The sequence below is a fragment of the Necator americanus genome, chromosome II (assembly GCF_031761385.1).
Source record: "Necator americanus strain Aroian chromosome II, whole genome shotgun sequence".
Classification (NCBI taxonomy): domain Eukaryota; kingdom Metazoa; phylum Nematoda; class Chromadorea; order Rhabditida; family Ancylostomatidae; genus Necator; species Necator americanus.
The window spans coordinates 13,021,469-13,046,053 of record NC_087372.1 but is presented as its reverse complement, the minus strand read 5'-3'; the positions used below and the strand labels follow the sequence as shown (position 1 = coordinate 13,046,053).

Sequence of the window (24,585 nt, the reverse complement as noted above, 5' to 3'; positions counted from 1 at the left end):
AAGAAGGAAAGCACAAAAATTTAATCTGAAGTCGGAATTTCTGGATTTATGATTATTAAGGTAGCAAATGTAAGTTCTGTAGTTATCCAAAAGAAACAAAAGTTTTCTTTGTTGATAAAACCTTGTATTTCACAAGAATTACATCTTTGCCACCTTTTCAGGGAATGGAAAAACTACATACCCATTTTGGTGGCGACGAAACAAATGAAACAACTTCCAAAAATATTTTGTTAGAAAAATTGACTCCGAAAATTTTTTGAATCTTTTTTTTTTGAAAAATTGAACCCAAATTCTACTAAAAGCTCGCTTCATTCGGATATGAAGATCGAATCAATATTGATTAATTTCTTGAACTTCTAGTCGCTAGAAAGAACTACTCAGCCAAAATATATTTGAAATAAAAAAAAAAAACTAAAAGATTGGAAGCTGAAGCTATGGGTACCGTAAGAAAACACGCAGACATTTGGAAGCAGTAAAACGACAAGGACGTTGCTTCAAGAAGCTTCGCAAATGATCCATAAACTTTATGAAAATCACAAAAGAACCATTAAACTGAACGAATGCATATGACTTTCTCACGTTTCCAACTCGTATCCATCCATATGCACTCTATTTACATATTCCGAGCGCCAGTGACTATCCTCAACAATTTTCGCTGAAGATGCTTGGAGACATCATCAAAGTCGATAAAATTATGGATGAGAAAGAGCATGAATTCGGAGAGAGTGATGAGAAAAGGTGGGAAACGGGAAATTGACGAAGTGCAGAGCCTCAAAAGGCATCGAAGAAAGAATTGAATAAAAAGTAAGAAATATTAGACAAATGCAGTTTTCTCGGAGAAAATAAAAAAAAGGCCGTAGTATTTTCAGATGCTCTGCCTCGAAGAACTATGTAAGACAGGTAAAAGGCTGTCCATTTATTTCTTTTTATTTCCAGACACTTAAGTGAAAAATTGGGGTCGACAGAGGGTGCGGCCATCTATTACCTGCCGTTAATGTGGGCTTGAAAACAGCCACACGTCATTAAAGTCGACAAAATTATGGATGAGAAAGAGCTAGGATTCTCTGGGAGTCCATGTTGTAATATCGAACATGTGGTAAAAACTATTCAGTTCCTCTAATTGCGAACAAAAAAAGGTAAGAAAGAGAAAATATCAAGAATTTTCGTCTTTTTTCTTTCTCAAGAATAGGAATCAATTAAATTTTTTTAAAAGAATTTATAGCTTCTAACAATTACTTTAAAAAGTTGCCACTGATATTTTTGACTACTCTACATTCGTTCACTGCCATTACTATTATTATTGATCACTCGAAAACACAAAGAATTACTATGCCTAGCTTAAAGGCATCACTTCACGAATCTGAGGTGGTACGGGTTTCAGGTGGAGTATTCGTATACGGGATGGGAGACTATGGAGAGGGGGTGATTCCGTCCATTTCTTCCTAATTGCCGTAAAAAACCGCCCGGAAGATACGGCTTCAGGCGTTCTGGCGCACTATTTTCTACAGGGAGTTCGACTGGAGCGCGGCAGCCTTGTGCGGCGCCGCATCTTCCGGACCATTTTTTACTTGAATTAGGAAGAAATGGATGGAATCACCTCCCTCTCCATAGTCTCCCATCCCGTATGCGAATACTCCACCTGAAATCTGCTCCACCTCAGATTCGTGGGGTGATGCCTTTAACTGTTACTATACAATAAATAAAAGTAAGTAGTAAATAATAAGTGCGACTTCCTGTATTGAAAAAATAGTAATAGAAAAAGTTACAAATGAACCGAATAAAAACCAAAAAAAGGAAAGAAAATGGCGAAAAAAAAGAGACCGCTAAAAGTCACCTGTTCCTGAAGCATTTTGAGGCACTGCGCTTGAGCGCTGTCCTGTGGGAAGCGGATGAGGCGCAACTGAACGTTCTCACCGCTTCTCACCAACGTTCGAACCGAATCCGCATGTGAGAGGTGCTCCAACGACACGCCGTTGACCTGAAAAGTTGTTTGTCAACAATAAACAGCCAGGGGATAAGAATCAACCTAGAGATGAGGATCTTCAATCTTATTGAACGTTAGAACAGTTCTACTTAAAGAGCACATATCCTAGACTTAGTCCCTCGAGTTCCGCAACTTCAGCAAGGTTGAAATATCATGAAATAATTAAAATGATCATATAAAAATGTGTGTGCTAGAAATGGAAAAGCGAAATATTCCACATGTTTGCCTTCTGTTGCTTTATAACTTTTAGAAGTATGTTCATAAACACCTCAACTCATTTATGAAAACTTTCATTTTTCATAAAATAAAATTTTTCTCCTCTAGACAGAGAACTCATAAATATGCACAACCCGGTGCACAAACCCATTATTGCTGCATGTTTTAGGACTCGAAAGATGTTTGAAAAAAAAAACATGAAAAATATTTCCAGAGAAGTTGTGCTAAAAACCGTCAAAACACTGGCGGAAATTTTGGGAAACGCCCATCCCTGAAACACTTTTCCGATCGTTCGTTTAGCTTCGTTCAAGCGATACATAAAAAACACGGTTTCAAACCAAAATAGCAGTTAAAGATATGGTTCCAACATCACGGTACTTAACTGAAGTTCTTCTCTGCTGTTTTTGTCTCAAAGTTGAGAATATGAGGTATGATAGAAGATATGAACACATTCCTCAACTTACAAATGAATCTGGCAGTTATTCAAGGTAATTTCACGTAACGATGTCTAATTTACACCAAAATACATCCATTTACAAGTTCACGCTGAAATAAGCATGACATCAACAGAAAGCGCATACTATCTTATTCTAATACCTGCAAGTAAAACTTTAATGCGTACATTTAAAGGCATCACTCCAAGAATGTGAGTTGGTACGGATTTCAGGTGGAGTATTCGTACACCGGATAGTAGATTATGGAGAGGGGGTGATTCCGTCCATTTCTTCCTAATTGCCGTAAAAAACGGCCCGGAAGATACGGCTTCGGGCGTTCCGGCGCACTATTTTCTATAAGGAGTTTGACTGTAGCGCGCCTTCTGCACGCGCCGCATCTTCCGGGCCGTTTTCCACGGCAATTAACAAGAAATGGACGGAGTCACCCCCCTCTCCGTAATCTACTATCCCGTATACGAATAATCCACCTGAAATCCGCACCACCTCAAATTCGTGGGGTGATGCCTTTAAACATCCTAATTGCCCACGAAACAAAAACGAACCTCATCGAGCAAACTCAAACAAGCGCAATTTTTTTTTTGAGATGATGCGAGAAATAAATTTTGCGTCTAATTTTCTTCTATCAGAAAAGGCAAACAGCACGTTGCCTGCCTACCCGGCACACAAATTAAGAAGATCAATCAGGATAAACTTAAATCACCACAGACTTTGCTAAACAAATCACAAAGTGTCCACGTTTCCTGTGACGGCTCCGAGTTTTCATAGATCACATTTTTTTGTGAAAAAAGTAACGCAAATCTAGGAAAAATACGAGAACTTGCGGAAAAAAACTATGAACGTTATTTTTTTTCTGGTAAACAAATCATGCTAAGAATTACAGTGAATAAATCCGCACCACCTCAGATTCGTGGGGTGATGCCTTTAAGATCGTTCGGGTGTCTGAAGACTGGTTTAGTTAGGGATTACCCAGTAGAGAAGTGCTTGGACTTATAATATTTATTTATTTGTTTATTCATTCATTCACATACACCAATGGTGCACCAAAAGAAGTAAGACACATTTGTTTGAGCCAGAAACGTTAGAAAAAAAAAGAAAATCAGCAATGTTATTTTCAGTGGAATCTGGCGCAGCCTTTTACGTGGCGTTACGTTTGCACACACCTCTATGTAATTAAACTACCGTAAACAGCACTTTTAAAGGATTCCTCGGAAATTCGCTTCGGATCTTTGAATTCTTGCTCGTAATTGAGGGGAAGGTTTCATGTTTCTATTAACGAATATTTGAAATAATTAATAATTAATAATTTGAGGCTGCTTTGTTGGTCAACTGTTAATTATCCTTCGAAAACAACTTCGATTTTTAGACATTAGTTACAGGAAAAAATATTTCTGGCTGCGAATTCGACTCATTGCTGCAAAGTGAATCAACAGTTGTAACATGAATATTTTCGGATACAAATTAGTTGTGAAAAATTCGAATTGTTCCGTTTTAAAAATGATTTCTACTATTTTCGTATAGTGGTTTAAGGTAGATTCAGCAAAAAAGAGAAGAAAACAGCGAAAAGGCTGAGCCATGTGAACGACTATATTGAAAATCCAGAGATACACCGGAACCTTTCCCCTTTGCTTTCAGGCATTTGTGCTTTAGCAAATAAAAAATTAGAAGTTAGAGCATTTAAATTTCAATTATATGACCACTCCTGTTCGAGGGAAACGTATTTGTTTGAAGGTCATTTCTTATCCTTTCGTTTTCATAAATTGCTTGATTCTTGGAGTTCATAGAATATCAAAATTGCCTCCGTAATGATTGTTGGGATAAATGGGTTAGGAGAAAAATTACATTCGAAAGTTCAATACGGCCTGAAAATAAGTTAATGTCTACAGAAGCCTGACGCTGTTTTCCAAGAACGTGTTAGTTTCTAAAGAAGTGAAAAGCGAAAGGAAAACTCCGAATCATCAAGTATGCGCATGCTTAACAGGTGAAATAAGATGACTTCGAGTAAATGGAAAATGACAGCCGTTGCACTTTAAACCTTAGTTTAAACTAAGAACTCCTCTAATTTTTACGTGCTTGCCACCAGCTTTCTTCACAACAAAACTTCACAACAGAAACAGCAGATGAACTCAGCAAAAAATTTCGAAGATTCTAATCCGAAAGGACTTCATGGTTTTTTACATAACAGAGATTCAACGAGGTAACCAGCTCTGACACCAAAACAGCAGAGAAGTTGTGAGCAGTACCTTTTAGATCCATTCTGGTGGAATATTTTTCGGATAATACGTTACACTTCTTTCTAGATCATCAAGGAAGTGCTTTCTTCAAAAAATAATTTAGGACACATCTTTCGGAAAACTTCAAATTAGTGATGCACAATGTCCTCTCTGGAAGCGTTTTTCCATGCACACAATTTCCATGCACGTGCTGCAAAACCGTTAGTTTCCGATAGCAGCACTAACGTAATTTAGCCAAAATGAATTCGGTCTGATGCATATCTAGTGCGTTAGGGAGCAAAAAACAGCACAGTGAAACGTTTTGATGAGGACTTCATCTGGCGGATAATATGGTTTGGGTAGCGGAAAAGAAACTTCGCAAAAAAAAAAGAAATAGCGGAAACTGAATCAATACGTTCTGAGAACTAGCAGTGAAGTAGCATCCGCATCCTAAAGCTAATTTTCGCGAAAAGCATAGCTGCTGGACCAGAGACGGAGCGCAAACTTCAGTTAGCAGCCGTATTTAGCGTCTCAAAATAATATTAGGATTGATCCTAAACGAACAAGTGACTTCAAAAACTTTACTATAAACTAACCTCCAGAATGAGGTCGTGGACGTGAATTTGGCCAGATTGAGCGGCAGCCGATCGTGGAACGAGCGATTTGACGAAAACGCCGCCAATTTCTTCTGAAGTGCACAACACACCTACACCACCGGTCGTGAACAAGATTTTCTGCTGCTCACACCCCCACTCGGTCCTTGCTCACATCATCAGACGACGGTTGTTGTTCGTTCTCTCAGCCCCTAGGGCACACTCTCGCTCTCAGCAACCTCTCTGGCACTCTCTCATCCCATCTGTCAACCGCTTCCCGCGCCCGCCCTACATCGATGTTGAGGCGGCGAAAAATCAAATTACTCTGCTCAGGTCTTCACTTCCTTCAGTCGAATGGCAAAATGTACAACGGTAATGCAGTAGTAGCGTAGCGTGTGTCCTTTCAAGCGTAAATCAAAGAACAACGAGGACAACGGGTGCCAAATCCGTAACAAGAATGCAATTTTACGCATGATGAAAGCAGTGCGCAAAACAATGCTAAAAACAAAACTTTTTAGGAATAGCCAGTCTGTATATACTCAGCTAAAAAAGACAATAAGGCTAAGATAAATTCCAAGCGCCCATACAACACAAAACAGCAACGGAGCGTTTGACATCTGATCCGGAAATCAGCACTAAAATGTTGGCACTTGAATTTAGAACTCGAATTGGTTCGAGAATCGCTGGAAACATTTTGACGCATTCGAAGGCAGAATCACTCTGTCTTGAATCGCAAGGGAAGAAAGTCTCTCGATTACGCGATAAATATCGGAAGAGTACTCTGATTTGAATGAGACATTCGTTCTTGCGATCGATTAGTCAGTGATCACTGCTAAGCTTCTAGGATCTAAGAGAGTATTTTATGTAGTAGCTACGTTAAAGATCGTAAAGAAGGTTCAAAATTTAGTCTGCCTGGTTGGAAAGAGATTTCACTGACCAGTGTTTGAATGACTGAGCTCAACTTGTGGGAGAGTCGTTAATTTAAGGCTCTGACCAAGGCGATTTGCCTAAACGTCAGCCAATAAAGTCAATTCTCGTATACAGCTCATCGGAAATCAATACGTCATCTTATCACGCTGAGATCCATCGAAAATCGAACATTTCACCATCTACCTAGTAAAACACTGTTTTTTAGCTACTGAACAGTCAGCGGATCATTAGGGAACAGGTCATTAGGAGAGTGAATAGCATTTATACCCCTCGGTAATCGCACTATGTAGTTAACTTTATGGCTAACAAATTCTTCTGTGGATGTGTTTCCATGCTCGCGCTACATTGATGTGTTATTTCGAGAGGAAATGTTTTTAAAAAATCAAACGAAAATAGCTCACTGCTCAAAAATTGACAACGAGAGCTAAAAAAAAAGCGAAGGCGCTTGAGCGATTATGTTCGCTCCTTACTTCGAGTGCAAAGCTGTTCCCGTCGCTGTCGTTCGCAACGGAGTCGCCGCTGTGAAAAGAATCGGACCAGGAAGCATAAAGCCATGTTACTCTGGATTGTCCAGCTTATCTGAGTACTTACGCCAACTTATTGATGAGAGTACATATGTCTGCAGGGTTAGCTTAGCGTGCCAGGAGTTTTGTTATTTAAAGACTACTTTATTATCTATTTATTACTTTATTACTTCATTTTGAAACGTCAATAATCCTTATCAGAAGAAGTCCATGCAAACAGAAAAAAAATGAAATTTGCCTTTTTTTTGATAAATGAAGACAATTCCCAAAAAAAGTTCTGAGTTAGAAAAGTTTTTTCGTTTTGTCGAAGGTTTTGTCGGAATATTTCGTGTTTCAGGAAACAACTGTTAATCCGGTTGAACGTACAGAGCTAGCAACGAATACAAGCGAAACGATGAGCAAATGATTGGACAGAGAAATATATGTGAATACAAATTTAGAGAAATAGATTAGAATCAAAAGAGAACGAACCAAATGGATCCATATCCGATATTGTACAGAAGAACTGCATCCAGTTCCAGTGGTCGTCGTTACTTCTCCTTTTCTACTCGATTTTTCAAATTTTTACTTTTTGACAGCAGTAGTTGTATTGTACATATAAGAGTTAGTATGATACTGTTCTTCGAATTGTTTGTGTTGTGCTCGCGCCTGTTAAACTGTATGTACTCACTTGTATATTGACGAAACGCTATGAGTTATTGTACGTTCTACAGTTCAGGTTCCGTTCTCATACAATTAAGTCATACACCCACGCCCTTACGGTCGCGAAGTATGGCTGTTGAGGGGAGCGTGCCATGAAAACTGACGTAGATGGGAAAGGTGCGGGAAAATATAGGGTTCTGGATGTGGATTACGCGCTTCTCTCAATTTCCCCTAACCGTCCTTAAAATGACTTTGTGGGAACCTTTTTTCCAACGAGGTGCTTTAGAACGCGTCACTCTCTGCATCCTATGCATTGGTTTTACTTAAATAGGCGGTTGAGGAGACTTCATTGATTTCGGACCGCTTGCACGTGAATGCAGCGCGTGTACAAAGGTAGCGCCCTCTAAAATATCTCGTACGAACTAACGCCGTTTCCCGCGAGAGTTTTATGACAATTAGGAAGGAATTGAATGAAGTCACTACGCCTTGAAGTCATTTTCCCACGGGTTTCTCAATTACGTCAGTTTACGCGCAGATGCCTTTAAGAAGAACTAAGACCAACGGAAAAACACAACGGCAGGGCAAAAAGAAGGGAGAAAGGTTTGTTTATGAGTCGCGCCTAAAGGAGCAAACACTTCTGAACTTGTGGTGACGAAAAAACAAAGATATTTTGCTGGTATAGCTTCCATTCAAAGTATTTTTGACTGAAATGTCAGCAGTGATCAACAGGGTAAAGATAGAAAGATTTCGTATCCAATGAAGGAGTTGGTCACGTATTTCCTTCCAGGAAAAAGTGCGGATCCGTCATCAGTAATACTGTTAGCCTGATGACAAGGAACGTGCCCAAACCCTGAAGAAAATAGCTGAGGATGTGTACCGCAGGGATACCAATAACGCTCTACCGGCTATGCGAAATCGACTTTGAGAGAACATTAGGAAATTTCCAAATGCCATTTCCACTCATGGGAATACACCAATTTTATGAGGGGATGCGCTGAATTGCATTTAGTTTCCAATTCATAAATAGGCGTATAAAGTCAAATTGACGGATGAAAATGTCAGCTCAAACAGCTACGGTCACATTCGAAAATATTGCTGTTCGTAATAGATTTTCAATAGACTACATAGGTGCGATAGGGAGGAGCCGGAGGAGTCACGGCTCATGCGGTGCAGCTCAAGTGATGAGGATCCCTTCGCCAACTGACCAAAAGTGAGGGGTCTTTCGTCGACCGTCCAGAAGTGACGCGGTTCGGAGCACAGGCTCCAACTGTCGGATCCATAGGTGCGAAAGGGAGGAGTCGGACCCTCCTCATGGGGTGCAGCTTAAAGGCGTCACCCCACGAATCTGAGGTGGTACGGATTTCAGGTGCCGTATTCTTATACGGGTTAGTAGATTATGGAGAGCGGTTAGATTCCGTCCATTTCTTCCTAATTGCCGTAAAAAACGGCCGGAAGATGCGGCACGTGCACAAGGCTGGCGCACTCCAATCGAGCTCATTGTAGAAAATAGCGCGCCGGAACGCTCGAAGCCGTATCTTCCGGGCCGTTTTTTACGCCAATTAGCAAGAACTGGACGGAATCATACTTCTCTCCATAATCTACGATACCGTATACGAATACTCCACCTAAAATCCGTACCACTCCATGGGATGCCTTTAAATGGTGAGGATCCCTTGGCCAATCGTCCAAAAGTGAAGGGATCCCTTCGCCAACCGTAGAAAAGTGAAGGGGGTTCCTTCGGCAACCGTACAAATGTTAAAGGGTTCGGAGCATCGGGTCTGACTATCGCAGGTATGATCGCATCTATGATAGAGTAAGCTACACAGAGTTAGTCCAGGACTTGTCCACAACAAAAGTACGTCGTTGACGATTGTAGCTGATGTTACCAAGCTTGGGGGGTTCACCGCAAGATGGATAATTTAGACATGGAAAAAATTTATGACTTTATTAGATGGAATTAAAGTGCTACTAACGGATGTACTCTACATCAAAAAATAAAAATTAAGTGTTACTTCAAATCTGGAAACGATTGGAACTATTTGAACGTGTCAGAGGACATCCTCGCCGTTTTCATCTCACTCGTATCGACGGATATCCCATTAATATCTCTGACAAACATGAAAAAGGCATGAATGCAAGCGAAAACAGCTGACAGATCGCCTATTGAGATAGATGGCGCTTCCTCCATCGATCTCATTCTTCTTTTTTCGTCAAGAACCGCAGAAAAATATAATTAAAGGAGATGAAACTTTTCTGAATACGAGAGAACCGGAATGGCATATTCAATTGCAACTGTGTAACTTCTGAATGATGAGAACCGCAATTTGTGAAGAATTAGTGCGTAGAAGTATTCAGATGTCCTAGTCACGAGAGAAGTGACATATTACACTGGGTTTTTTTTACTTATTTGCTGCTTTGGAATATTTAAAACGATCGATTGCTTTTTTGAAGAAGTGTTTCCGGACTGGAATACCTAGAGGTGCAAGAAAGAAGAAACGATGCATCTGCAAAAGAATTCACACAGCAGGGAATGAAGTCACTGCACTGCAAGGAGAACATCTTTCACCAGCAGAGGTGTTTCTTGAGAGTCCCATTAATATGTATGTCGTTGACGGTAAATCTTAGGAAATCAGTAAAAAAAAAGAGTGAAAGAGCAAAATAAGAGTGAAAAGCGTAATAAGTTCCAGCATCTATGATGCAAGGCAACCTACTTTTTATAATTACCGTTTCTGGAACAAAATTAACGGAGCAAATCTCGGAAAAGGCAGTCATTGAGGTCTCAGTCTCGAATACAGTAACAGGCGCTATGTTTCCAACGAAAACTCGTCCTATTTGTTCGGGCGACCAAATTATCGAGTAAAAGCAGAGCAAAGACCGTCATCCGTGCACCTTGAATATTGAATATGGTACTGAAGTCCAATTTTTATTGCATAATAAGGGAGAAAAGAGTGTCTGGAGTCAATCAATTCGTTTGAGATGCGCCACTGCGTTCACTTTAATTCAGAATCGTTTGAAGTTTACGAACGCGTGGCTGGCCTATACCGTTACTCGTGGGAGCTAGCCGATGCAGCAAATCAGTGTTTTTATCCGCCCAGAAAAGTCTGGTACCGTTTCGTCGACGACGGAAGGATGAAAGGTTTGGTTAGGACTGAGGCGGTTTCTACCTATTCATCGACTGTGCAGCCATAGCGGAACCTCCTACCGATCCGCTCCCTTATGGCACAATATGCGTAATATCCTGCTTTCATGCCTAATACACGTTCTTCCTTTTAACTGTGTGATTTCAACTGCTTAAGAAGAATTTGGAATGCCAAATTCTGTTTATTCGAACCCGTAGTGCGCCGAAAAATTGTGTGCGTTTTGTTTACGTAACAAACTTTGAAAGATCTCTTATAATGCTGAACTTTTCGTGTAATGAGCAAGGACGTCCTGGTTGTCCGTACCTCCAAGTTCCACTCTTAACATAGTCGAGGGCAATCAAGGCATCAGCTAAGAGACATCACTCCACGAATCCGGCACAGTATGAATTTTCGTGGGAGTATACCTATATCGGGTCGCACATTACGAATACGGGGGTGGTTCTGCTCGTCTTTCCCTGCATCAGTGTAAACAGAGGTCCTTTATTGCAACGCGCCAACCTTGCGCCCCGCCTCCGCCTGCGATTCGTTGAGTGAAATCGAATGATTGCCAGTCGGGGCGTCGGAATGAATTTTCGACAAATGGGTGAGGAGAGCAAGTGTGGCGCGTTGCAGTAGAGGACGTCGTAAGGAACCGCATTATGAAGCCGTCTGTTTACAGTGATGCAGGGAGAGATGAGCGGAACCACTCCTGTTTTCGCAATCTACGATCCGACATAGGCATACTCTAACGAAAATCCATACCACGCCAGATTCGTGGGGTGATGCCTTCAAAGGCGGCGTACCGCAAATCTGATGTAGTGAAGGAAAAAAATGCAGATGTAGACTGCCGAATTCGGGTTGGTTGGTTCCGCTCATCTATTCCTAATCGGCGTAAAAAAACCGGCGTGGAAACCGCTTTATTTCCTACGAGGTACGTTAGAACGCCCCGCTGGGTAAACGTTCCGGTCCGCTCAGCAGCCAATTCTTTGGTTTTCCTAGAGAAGACTTGTGTGCCGACTTCATCAATCTTCGACCACTCGTTTATGAATGCGGCGCGTGCACAACGGTGGTGCGTTGCAACTCGTGAAAAACGGCGCCTTTCACAAGGCTTTTTACGACGCTCAGGAAGAGACGAGCGGAACCACCCCGCATCCCGCTATCTACAACACTAACGCCTTACGTTAAAGCTTTACCACGTCATAATTGTGGTATGCTGCCTTTAATTCGATAAAGGTGAGAAACACCGGCATGTACGCTTTGCGAACATGAAAAAATTCAAAGATCTTCAATACGACGAAATGTCACCTTCCTTTTTTGTAGCACTCCATATGGCGTAATTTTACTCGTTACTGCTAAGTTCTGCGCACACTTTTCCTGGAATGGAACAGTGCTTGTTTTCTTGTCTGCTTAGAGTACATTTCTCGTGTACGTGTACTCGTTTCTGGTCAACACTTAGCTTCGTTTGGTGCGCAGCCACCGTGGTGATTCGCAGAAGCAAAAACGCCCGCGAACATTTAACCTCAATTAGTTTAACTTCAGCCCAAAATATTGCAGCAAATCGCTACCCCGAGGGAACAACAAGTTAGGATCGGCTGTATTTTAAAGAACGATCATCCAACTAAAAATACCGGCAACTTAAACGCGGTTTGAGCGAATTAGCGAGGAGAAAAAAAGGAGAAATCCACAGTTTTCATATCGTTTTGGTTGTTACGGTAATTTTTTAGGTTATAATTTGTGCAGTGTAACCGCCGCTTTAGCTGAGAATCTCATGGAGCTTTGCCTTCGTGGACTATCTGGAGATCTTTGATCACTTCCTTGTTTTTCTTCCTTCTTTGTTGATTTGCATTAGAGCAAGATTCTTCTGCAGGTTTAAATTACAGCGCAGAAGATGGACTTCTTTATCCTGAAAATGAGGCCAAACCTCGAATTCTTTAGTAATCAGTTTTTCAAACACCCTTAGTAACTCTTGGACAAGAATTTTAGCGTTCTTTTTTCCTTCTTTTTTTGAGGTCGACAAAAATGTATGACCGAAAGTTGATCGCTGTTATAGCGTGAGAAATATAGAAAATTGAAGGAGATATGCAGACGGTGCAGTAAATAAGTCCGATCTATCAAAACAGAGAGGAATAGGACTAATTGAGAGACGTGTATATGGAGATATTAATCTGACAAGCAAAAGGATGAATGAGTGAACGAATGAACGAATGACTGAACGTGATCGCCTTCGCACTCGCCAAGCAAACGTTGCTTCGAACACGCTCCACACAAATACAGTATCTCTCACATGCCATGATCGAAGCAGAAGCTTACCTTTTCTATGTACATAGCCAGCTACGGTAATGCCTAGTCCCAACGCGGGATCCCTGAGTAGATTAACGTCGACTGTCTCATAGTCGGTATTCTGCCAGTTTTCCCGCAGAAAAACCGTCAATGCCTGCAAGTAACTAATGCATGTACTTAAAACCACAACAACGCTCTAGTTGCGTGTCTAATCGCGACAGGACCCACCCATCGACCAATGGGCGTTCAGAATTGCTTACCTGTCTGGACATGACATGACAATGAGCCGTAGAAGACAAAACCGAAGTTTGAAATTTGCGACTCGTCCAAACTGCGTCGAACCCGCCACCAACCCCTGGGGATTCGGTTTGAGGGCCGAACTAAATTCGAGCTACATTCACTGCCCCACGGTTTCACTCATTTGTTGGTCTTTTTAGGTGTCGACTAATTGGGAAGGGCTTGAAAGCGATCGGAGAAAGAAAGATACAGAGAGGTGAAGAGGGAAGGAGGAGGAGGAGTGAAAGATGAGCAAAAGAAGCAGAACAGAGAGAGGTTCCGGCATTTGCGACATCATCTGATCTTTTCTCACAGTTCAACCTGCGGTAACGTCTATCATAAATCATAAACATCATCATATATAGCATACAACAAAAAAATATAATATACATATATAATAGACTTTTTCATCTGCTCATTTGTAAATAGTTTTAAAAAAACCAAAAAACAGCTTTTTCCTATTGAAGCTCAACAATTGATTCAAATGATAGATCTTCGTCGTTCTTCAACCTCCAACACAACGTGGAAGGAGCAGCAGCTGTTCTTTTCGTCTGAATGCCTCAACTGAACAGCTCAGAAGAAAGCTGAAGACTGGAAGAGCCACTAGTAGATTTAGATGAAAGGAAACACTAGTATTGATTGATCAGTGCAGTGGAGGTCCATGAAACTGTAGCAGAACACATTTGATGGCGTGAATGTCCCTACGAAAACTTATCCAAACCAAATTTCCAGTGACAGCAGCTTGTAGCTCACAATGGATAGTTTTTGAAGCGGAAACATCCCTTTCGCTGTGTCGCAAGTCAATCGCCGTAGGAGAAAACCCCTGGATATTTACTGCTACCTATTGCTTCTAAACCCCTTAACTCGGTTCAGGGGGAAGAAATTTGCGTTGGCTGAGAGTTGAACAGTATTTAGACGATAAATAATATTAATAAGAAACCAAAAAGTGCAAAAAGTTGCAGAACTACTCTGTCTACGACGAACAAGAACAGTCTCTTTCTACTTTTTTAAAATCGTATTCACCATTCTATTTTTGTATATATGAAGATAATTGTACTTAAAGGAAGCAAGCTTAAAGGAATTGTTCTGACATTTTTAAGAAGTTCGAAATGGCGGTTTTCTTTCATAAAAATAAGTACATAGTGGAACAACGTAATTAGGAAAAGAGTGTTAAGAAAATTCTCATAAGCATTGCTATGAATTAAAATATGGAAAACATCTGAAAACACCCGCTCTGAAAAGTTCACGGAAATTCGCTCCACTGAGTTCCGGGGGAGAGTTTCGCGAGTACCCGCAGATGACCCGAAGAAGAGTCAGCCTAATTAGCTACATTAAAGCACCCGATGAGATTTCGTGTTTTATTTAACTCTTCGAATTTTTAATCCTTGATAAATATAGGCAATCGGGACGTAAAATTTTTTTTTCAAGAAAAGTATAACATTTGTTTTTAAACGACAACAAAAAAAAACACAGGAAAAGAAACCTCAAAGAAATGATTTTGGCCTAAAACTGAAGCGTAACATAAACAAGGTTTTTAAAAATTAATTTGGGATTCACAGAACAGTAGCGGTGAATTATGTGAATAAAATACTGGGCGAAAGAAAAATATCCAAGGCGGAAACATGGAGGGCGCATACAACTTCAACGGCTGCTAACGACAGATTAATCATTGGGGAGACCAATGAATTATCGATTAAAATAGATGAAATGCCCAGAAAGTACAAAAAAAAACATTGCTCTTCTTCTTTCTCGCCTAGTATTCTTTCAAAATGGAAATATAATGACTTATTACTCCTTACAAAATCCTCTTTTTTTAGGATGTTTTCCCAGACCTTCAACTGAACACTGCGTTGATCCGCCTGTGCAGAAGTGCATATGTCTTATATTCTATTTTATTCATGGGCCTGGACCCTCGCCAGTGCAAGTAGTTCTTCATACTTTCAAAACTTAAAAAAAGTTACTAGAAATCTAAAAAAAGATGGAGTGAAAACTTCAAAAATAATTTCGCAGCAACGAGTACTTTTGAGTGGCCAGAGGCGAGAACGAACAGTTATAATTTCGAGTAAAAGAAGCATTAGTAATTGGTCAAAAAGAGGCTGCAAAGTTACAGAAAAGATAAAGAAAAAAGTGAAAGATCCTAACAGGAAAGTTAGAAGCGGAAGGGAATGGACGTCAGCACATCAAGTGCCATCAATTGATGTATATATGTATATACGTCCATCCTGAAAATCTACTAATTTCTAGCTTCTCAGGAACTCAAACAGCATTGCTCGGACTTTTTAAGTTGCATAATTTTAAGAGAAAATCACTAAACAAAAGAGAAACACCTAAAGATCGCGAACGGAGCCTAGCAGGACGCAAGAATTACTCTACACCAGCACCGAGTCGAGTGGAGCTCAACATAACACACACAGCTGTGAGTTTTTAATGATTAATCTATCTCAAGTGAATGATCACGAGAAAAGTCCTCGATAACTCATCCTTAGCCAGAAATAAAAAGGTGTCAGGTCAGGCGTTAATCACTCCGCTTGAGATGCGCCAATGTGTTCACCTGAATTCAGAATCGTTTGAGGAACGACTTGCAGGGAATAGCGGATATATCAGGTCAGTGTTCTTATCCTCCCAAACAAGTCTGATACCAATTTATCGACCATGGCTTGGTTGACACTAGTGCGATTTCGAACCATGGAGATCGTACAGTCACAGCGGAACTCCTTGCTGACATCATTCCCACCGCCATTTACTCAGAAATAAAGAAGAGAAATAAGTCGAATTTGCAAAAATTAGCGAATCGGAAGGTGAAATGATTACCAGTGGGCAAATTTATGCTGCATACTTTTCGCTAGATCTCTTAAGACCAACTCAACTGGACGTTGAAGGTAAGATCGAGAAATGGGCGCATTGGACAGACACGGAAGGAGGTCGCGCTGGTCACGTTCACGTTGATTCCGTGGAGCTCGGAGAATCCGATTGTCAGGGTATTCAAGTGGAAAAAAGCAGGACTGCAAAATTCACCTGCAGTAGCAGAAAATAGTTAAGAAGTTGTGCAGGGAACCCACGGCAAACAGGTTTTTCAGAAAATTCCTGTGTGCTATGGAATCTCCCTTAAGGAACTGTGATAAAGATTGGGTAAATCACCATTTTTAGCTGAGAAAAGTACATAGTTAGTGGTATTGAAGCAGTCTCTACATCGTAGAGGAACGTAGGAAGTAAAAGAAAGTTAGCATTTCGAAGGAAACTTGTAAGAGAAAGATATCCTTAGATTCTCTATTCCCCTCTCTATCCCTTTTCTCTTCATGGTTAAACGAGTTACCTCATAATCAAGTTTAAAATGAATTATTCGTATGGAATCTGAAAAAAAAAAACTATAAAAGCATCAAACCATCCATAATTTATTACAGCAGCTGAGATTCCATGCAGATTGGACAAGTCGCACCGCTGGGAATTTTTAAAATTTCAAACTTTCAGTCTCATGACAGTGCTGAAAAAACTCGAATTTTGAATGACTAACCATTTCCTGAAGTGTACGAAGTGAAATTTTTGAAGTGATCGGAGTTTCAGGAGACTGAGCGGTGTTGGTAGTGGTGGCACGCATTGCGCTGCCATTAGGCACAGGTTTCTGCACTTTTTCCGAGCCTGAGCGAGTTGCTTGAGGAGTGCTGGGGGTAGGATTTGGGACGACGGCGGCGGCCGCCGCAGTACTTTCGTCCTCCACCGCGTGTTCACGCGCAACCGATTCGTCCACAGTGTCGCCGGTTACGGTATCCGCGCGCGATTGATGCGACGAGGATTTAGCCGGTGACCGATTCGTTGGCGTCGTTGATTCCTTGGCACCTCGTGTACCGGACGGCCGATCGTGCGCTGTTGATGAAGGAGGGGAAATCTCGTGACCACCACTCACCCTCTGGCCGGCAACCTCTGAAAAGTGTCGATGTAGATGAACGAAAATTGGTAAGAAAAAGACTTCCAAAGAAAAAAAAATGTTCTCGATTCAGCAGGTTGGTAAAGTTGCTAAGAAGAAAAAAAGGCACATTCATATTTTGGATGGAGCGTTACCCCTTAGGAGTAACAAGTATAGGAAAGAAGTCACCCTCGTGAAGAGGATGAATTAGGTATTGCCGAGGGTTCTAAGAGTTTCTATCAATTTTCTCATGATACTTACTTTACATATGTTTATTTACTACTTACTACTGAACGGAATTGATGTTCATCCTAACAAGTTGAAATTATTATAATTAATTGAAATAATCAATTGAGAATTATTCTTCATGATTTCTTATATTGAGTAATTTATGTGAAGACCCTCATTTTAATTTGAGGGAGCATTTGAATCTCTGCTCGAAAATCATACAGTGTATCGTACAATGAAGATATTTTTTTTCGCCAAAAAAAAGAAATTGACATGGGTACAGACGGCTTCACCTTTAGGCACTACTATTTTTCTTTGCTTAATATTTCATTGAAAGCACGACTGAAACGTTGAAAACAACAGTTTTTATTGTAGCAAAGAAACATCACTTGATAATTCAAAGGAAAAAAATAAGGAAAAGAAATATGCAAATATGCATAATGAATAAATTGATCTAAATCCGGTATTTGGTAATGAAGTGGGCAAAAAAAAAGAAACATTTACTGCTATGTCAACGACGAATACGTTTATAATTCAATTTGTAGTATAAGGAGAATTCTACTCATATTTTCACACATTCCGGAACGACCCACCTTCTATGTTTTATCTTTTACACGCGCATGGCCAATGCTTGTCTTTTTCAAACGTAAACGTAGCGTGATGCGCCGTGGGCATCGCATGGGAACATACGGATGATTTTTTGTTCAGTCATTTCATAAAACACTATTAATTGCTTATACATGGATTTTTTGAATTTTTTTCAGCCTGTACTGTTCCGACTCAGACAACCTGTATTTGTATTTACTTTTTTTGATGCACTGTTGGTGTATGTGAATAGATAAAACAAATAGTTTAAACTACTTCTTGTTTTTACGTTTTATTTTACTTTTATGAATTATGTATGAGATAGTGTGACGCAAATGGTGAATCGCAGTGTCCGGAATATGCTAAAAAAATGTAGCATGAAGTAAAAGTGACCGTAGCCGTAGAGTCAAACGTTTTCAAGTTTTACGAATATTTTGCCGTTTCATACTTTATTTACAGAATTCTGATTGAAACACGATTTTGATTGATTGATTGCAGCACGCCACGAATCTGGGGTGGTACGGATTTCAGGTGGAGTATCCGTATACGAGGTCGTAGATTACGGAGACCTGGGTGGTTCCGCTCATCTCTCCCTGAGTCACCGCAAGCAGCCGGTCCCTGAATGCTGTTTTGCACGATGCCTTCTAGTGCAGCGCGCCACTCTTGCACGCGTATCGGCCCTTACTGCCTATCGGGGCAGTCCTCATTGATTTTCGACGAATCGCAAGACGGAGGCGGTGCAGGGGGTGGAGCAATAGATGGCGTCGTACAAAGCAGCATTCTGGAGGCGGCTGTTTGCAATGATGCAGGGAGAGATTGGCGGAACCACCCCGTCCACATAATCTACGACCCCGTATGCGGATGCTCCACCTGAAATCCGCACCACCTCAGATTCGTGGTATGCTGCCTTTAAAGGCATCAACCCGCGAATCTGGGGTGGTGCATATTTCAAGTGGGTTATACCTATACGAGGTCGCAGATTATGGAGAGGAGGATGATTCCGTCCATCTCTTCATAATCGCCGTAGAAACGGCCCGGAAGATGTGGGGCGTGCACAAGGCTGGCGCGCTATAATCGAACTCGTTGTAGAAAATAGCCCGCACCATCCCACTTGTCTTTAAAAGCAGCACGTCAGGAGTCTGAAGTGATATGGGTCACGGGGGAGAGTTGTGGTGGGAGATCCGGGGTAGTTCCAGTCATCTCCAGCTAATTGTAGTAAAAAAACGACGTAGGAATCGCTTTAGTTTCTACGAAGTACGTTGGGACGTACCACGTTGCACACGATCCGGTCCGCCTAATCTAGTAAAACTATTAAACATGCAGCTGAGGGTACCAGAGCGCGCACAAGGTGGCACGTTCTAACGCACTTCGTAGGAACTAACGTGATTCTCACGCCGGTTTTTTTTTACGACGATTAGCGCGAAATGAGGGGAACCACACTGGATCCCACAATCTACAACCCCATCTCTAGTTGTTCCTTGGGGAACCCATATTACGTCAAAATCGTGGTAGGTTGCCTTTAAGAAGCAGATTCTCTGCAGAGTTTCTTCATAGTAGTTCCTAGGAGCAGCGGAAAGAGGGTGGATTGGGGAGAGTTGCAGGGTGTGGTATGGTTTGTCCGATTGGATAGCGACGGCCTGGAGGGCAAGTGAGTGGGGTTTGGATATAATGCTGTTCAATAAAATTTTTTTCTGAGCATTGCCACACGTTTTGGATATGCCGTATATATGACTGGCCAGAGCAATGATGGATATGCTAAGTCATCTCGTAAACGAAGAGTGTTTTTAACTGAAAAGTAAAATAAATTGAACTCTAAAGGAAGAGAGAATTGATTTTTCTAAAGGGGTTTGACTCACTGCCAAATATATTGAAGGAATCGTAGGAAAAAAGTCAGCATAATTTAGGTCATAGTGAGTTTTAAGGAAAATAAATAAGAATTATCTGAATTTCGAGAAGTAGAGAGGGTTATAGAATGTTGCGCCATTCGCAGAATTAACCAGTTCGTATTTCCCTTAAGCAGTGTTTGATGCCGGCTCCCACAACGATGTATCATGGCAACAAGTTTGTGCCGTGAAATTATAATGGGTAGCACGATGGTGATTCAATTCTCTGATAGTTATCCTCTTCAGAGAATGGATTTGCAATGGATAACAAAAAAGGAAGTCTGTGGACATGACTGTGGAAATATGAACTGCTGAGTGTGTTGTGGTTGTGTAGATACATCGCTGAAAGCTCTGCAAGCGGATACCTTGGCGTTGCAAAAGTGGTTTCGCACTCGATTACGTGCCTCCAAGGCAAGAAGTGCTCGGAAAGTCATGGGAAAAGAATAAAATATGAGCATTTTTAGCGAGCTCAGCCGAATAGAGGGTAAAACTGCACGGATATTTTTCTATCAGGACGCTATTTTTCTATCGGATTCGACAAGGAGGAGAATAATTCCTGATAAGCTGAAAACTAACAAAAGATGAAGAGGATTTGTTGCGTATTTTGTAACGAAAATGAGAAATGGAAGAATATGCTACATGAAAAAAAAGATTGGTCGTAATTTCCAGAAAAAAAGACTTAAGTGCAGGATTCAACACTGCACTCCACTTCGATTAGTTTTGTCGAATTAATAAGAAAATCTAAGGAGCAGTCAAAAATTCCCGAGCTTTCTCTCGGAAAAAGTAAGCAACACGGCATTCTCTCCATCGTCTTCTAATTTTTTTTATCCCACAAAAAAAGTGTTTGCTGTAAAAGTGAATAGATCCAAATCTTTCTTTGTAAGATACTACAAAACTATTTCTCGTTCTATTTTTTGTTTAACCCACAAGAAATGCTCATTCTGGATTCAACTGAATTCCATGATTTAAAAAAAACAGTCAGGCATTTAATGAAAAAAGAATCGAAACACGACATCGAAAGAAACAGCAAAAGATGTGCTTCGTTCCACACAAAAATAAGAAGAGCCGAAATTGAGTGGCTGTTTCTCAGATGCACTGGATCAACTCCCACGAAATCCAAACCCAGTGTTAGCTGAGACTCCGGAAGTTATCGTAGGATTGAGATCTAAAGATCATAAGGCTCATTAATTTTACTAGGCATCTATCATGTACAGTAAAAAAAATCACTGCTGTCTAATCTTAGTACTGCGCTTCATTGTTTTTGACGGATATCAAATGTAGCTGAGGTGTGCGATGTTCTCGCTCGACTCCTCGATCAGCACGGAAGGCAGAACTGCAATAAGAGTTCAAGGATCCTATCCTTACGAAAACTGGCCATCGTCTTCAAGCAGCGAAGTTAAAAGAACGAAGTTTGCGGAACTTTCGAGGCCTAACGTCAGATGGTACCAATAAAGTTTCGACCGAACTTGACATGGTAACAACTGGAATGAAAAATAACAGCTTTAGGAGAGACACAAACTTGAAATAGGTCCCTTTATTGTCCTATAAAGGAACCTTGTTTCAAAAAAAAAACACATAGATTGACGAAAAGCGCGGAAAATCTGCTCAGAAAAGAAACATCTGTGCGAATCTATCCATCAAATCTGGCCGTTCCTCATGAATTTTTGATGTATTTTTTCCCACCTTCAAAAACACTTAAGCATTCCTGAGATTCCTAGAGAACGAGTCAGGCATGAGAACGAATTTGACATTTTTTTCAGAGAGAACTAGAGAATTGTGGCAAATTTTTAGAACACAATCTCAGATTACAGTAATAAACGAGTTCGTTACTGTAATACTGTTACGGTAATAGCCGCGAAGAAAACGGCTATAGAGGAAGAATAGTCTACTCTGAATGTAACCACTAAAAAATAGCATCAAATATGTAGCAATTTCATGCAGCGGAAATATGGAGAAATTAGAAACCTTGGCGTGACGACCTTTATCGGAACTCCTACCTCGATGGCGCTCATTTCTCTGATAAATGATGTAAGAGTTAAGAAGACGATGACGTGATATTAATGGAAATGCAGAAAGAATACAAAAAACTCGTGAATTAATGTGAATTTGTCGACAAATAGGATCATTGGGCTGTTTCAACAGTTTTTTTTTCTCGAAATGAGAAGAATGACGCGGTGAGAAATTTTCTAGTGCACCTTTGTTTCGTTTAGCCATCGGAAGCTGTCGCGTCCGTAGCCTTCATCATAGGACCGAAGAGGTGTGACGCCTGACGCCACAAAACTATGGGAAAAAATTCAGAATCAAAAAGGTTACAGTTGTGCAGCAGAAAGTTTTCAAAAACTTCCATGGGTAAATGGAAGATAAAGGAAATCAGTAGCTCCACCCAAGAATATTTGCCAAGATTGGCTACGCTTTTTCAATAATTTGTCAATTTCTTTCAAATATAAATGTTCTGTTTAATCACTATAGAACTCTGACACCGACACTGAACGATAAGCCAAAAAAACTTTGATGGATGAAACGCTCAATTTTCATTCCTCATGGAAAGGAAAAGAATGTAACTGGAAGAAAATGAACTAGCCTCATCAAGTCCAATAACAAATTTTCTCGGAAATGAATAGGTAAAGGCTAAAAATGGCTTAAAATCATAAATAGCTGATGTCAGGTGTGTTAGTTCAACCTAATCCACAATCTACGGCCGGCTCTTTGGAAATGAGGAGGTAGTTTTGGGATTAGCGATGACTGCAAGTTGGTCGTCCATCACTCGTGGCATCCACTTCATAGACGTGGACAATCTGCCACATCCACATTACGATCGCCAATGAAGATCAATTTCCCAAAAAATAGGAGCCCTTCCATAACATACACTATTTCAATGATATAATTTTTTCTTTTGTGTCTTTTCTTCTCTGTTCCCTTTCCAACGAGAAACTAGATTCAATCGTTTGAAAATGAAGAACGTAGTCCTAAACCTGAGATGATCATGGTGATTGATGGCTAGTGTAAATATCCCTCTTTTTCCTCATTTACAGAATATTCTCTGGGCTATAATGTCCGTGGCGTGGGAATCGGAATTCGAGTGTTTAATCGGGAGGTTTATGGATAAAAAAGCATTCGGAAGTCGCACAATTTTTTTTTTGTTGTGAAATCCACGTTGACTGTTTCTATGCGGTTATCCTTGGAAAATCAAAGTGACCAAAGAGAAAAATTCTTCCAGGAAAGGTCCACCTCATTCTTAACTACAATTTAACGGAACATTCGCAGGATAAGTAGTAAAAAAATAGCTCACTAGAAATCAAGTAAATCACGGACAACTGCAGTCGAATTTATGGAAATCGATGCGGGCAACAGTGCGTGAGAATAAATAACGCTGTATAGCTTCTTCTTGATTAATAAGTTATGCTCAGCGCTATAAGCCAATGACGGTGTGTGAACGATGAATCCAAGATTAAGGAATAACAAATCTTATATCTCCATTTACGTGTAAAAATAAAAATAGAAATTATTGTGAATAAAAAAGATTGTGAGACTTCGTGTCGTGTGTGTGTGTGCGAGACAAAAATGATATGAAATCCAGAATAATTATCAAAATGTTTCCCTAAAAGTAGTAGGATTTATGTAAGTCAATCGCAAGTTGTGAACCGTGAGAACATTTTTCTTCTGAACAACAGTAGCAAGGTAACCGTACCTTTAGCTTCTTCCTGACTCACAGAAGGCGATACGGTAGAGGGAGTGATTTGAGCAGATAGCGAGGCGTTTGTGATCCTCTGAATATGCTCCTCAAGTGAAGCAGCACAGAGCGCAGCACGTGTTGACATTGTCCAACACTCTAAAAAGAACAGATGTTGTTAGAAGTTGTAAGAATCACATATCCGGGAATAAGCCGTCACTTATCATTCGAAACACATATATTCTTTTATCAAATACTTGAAGGAAGCATACCACGAATCTGGCGTGTTGAGGGAACTTGGGGGAAAAGCTAAAGGTGAGGTTGCAAATTGCGGGATCCGGCGTGGTTCTGCTTATCTTTCCCTAATCATCGCAAAAAAAAACTATTCGGAAGACGTCATTTTTCACGACGATTTCAGTTGCAGCGCGCAACGATCATTGGTGCGAGAGGGAGAAGCCCGTCCCTCCTCAGGTGAAAGAGGTCCAGCTCATGGGGTGCTGCTCAAGTGAAGAGGGTCCTTTCGATAGCCGTCCAAAAGTGAAGGGGGTAATTTCGCTAACCGTTTAAAAGTGGAGGAGGTCCTTTCCCCAACCGTTCAAAAGTGAAGGGGGTCAGAGCATCGGCTCCGAGTATCACATCTATGGCCACAATTGTGCACGCACTGCATCCACGAGCGAGCCGTTGAAAGTCAATGAAGTCTCTTCAGCAACCCATTCAAGTAAAACCAATGAATAGACCGCTAGGTGGATCGCGTGCACAGAGGAGAGTTCCAACGTACCTCCTAAAAACAAAACGGTTCCCACACCGTTTCTTAAGACGATTATCGAGAGATGAGCGGAACCACCCCGGATTCTGCATCTACAACCCCATTTCTAACTTTTCCCAAGGATTCCCTCACCACGTCAGATTCGTGATATGCTGTGCTAAAGTTACACACAAAAACATAGCACAACATGCATGTAAATGACGGAACTATGTGGAAAAGTTGATTTTAGTCAGGAGAGATTAAATAGTTGTGAAAATTGTCAGTTGACCAATTCAACGACAATCTATACTCTTTTTCATTTTGAAGATAAACTCATTAAAATT

At 40.7% G+C, this 24,585-nt stretch overlaps 1 protein-coding gene across 3 annotated transcripts in view; it reads right to left on the bottom strand.

Annotated features, from left to right (window-relative positions):
* The window catches only part of RB195_017683 (uncharacterized protein), a gene marked incomplete at both ends in the record, with an annotated part of 127,759 nt that overhangs the window by 61,108 nt on the left and 42,066 nt on the right, over positions 1-24,585 (bottom strand). For all 3 annotated transcript variants that reach the window (XM_064184781.1, XM_064184782.1, XM_064184780.1), the window contains 5 exons: positions 1,835-1,978; positions 5,462-5,553; positions 12,984-13,107; positions 16,741-17,147; positions 23,515-23,655. In XM_064184781.1, coding sequence (XP_064040661.1) covers positions 1,835-1,978; positions 5,462-5,553; positions 12,984-13,107; positions 16,741-17,147; positions 23,515-23,655 — 908 coding nt within the window. The remainder of the gene's footprint in view (positions 1-1,834; positions 1,979-5,461; positions 5,554-12,983; positions 13,108-16,740; positions 17,148-23,514; positions 23,656-24,585) is intronic.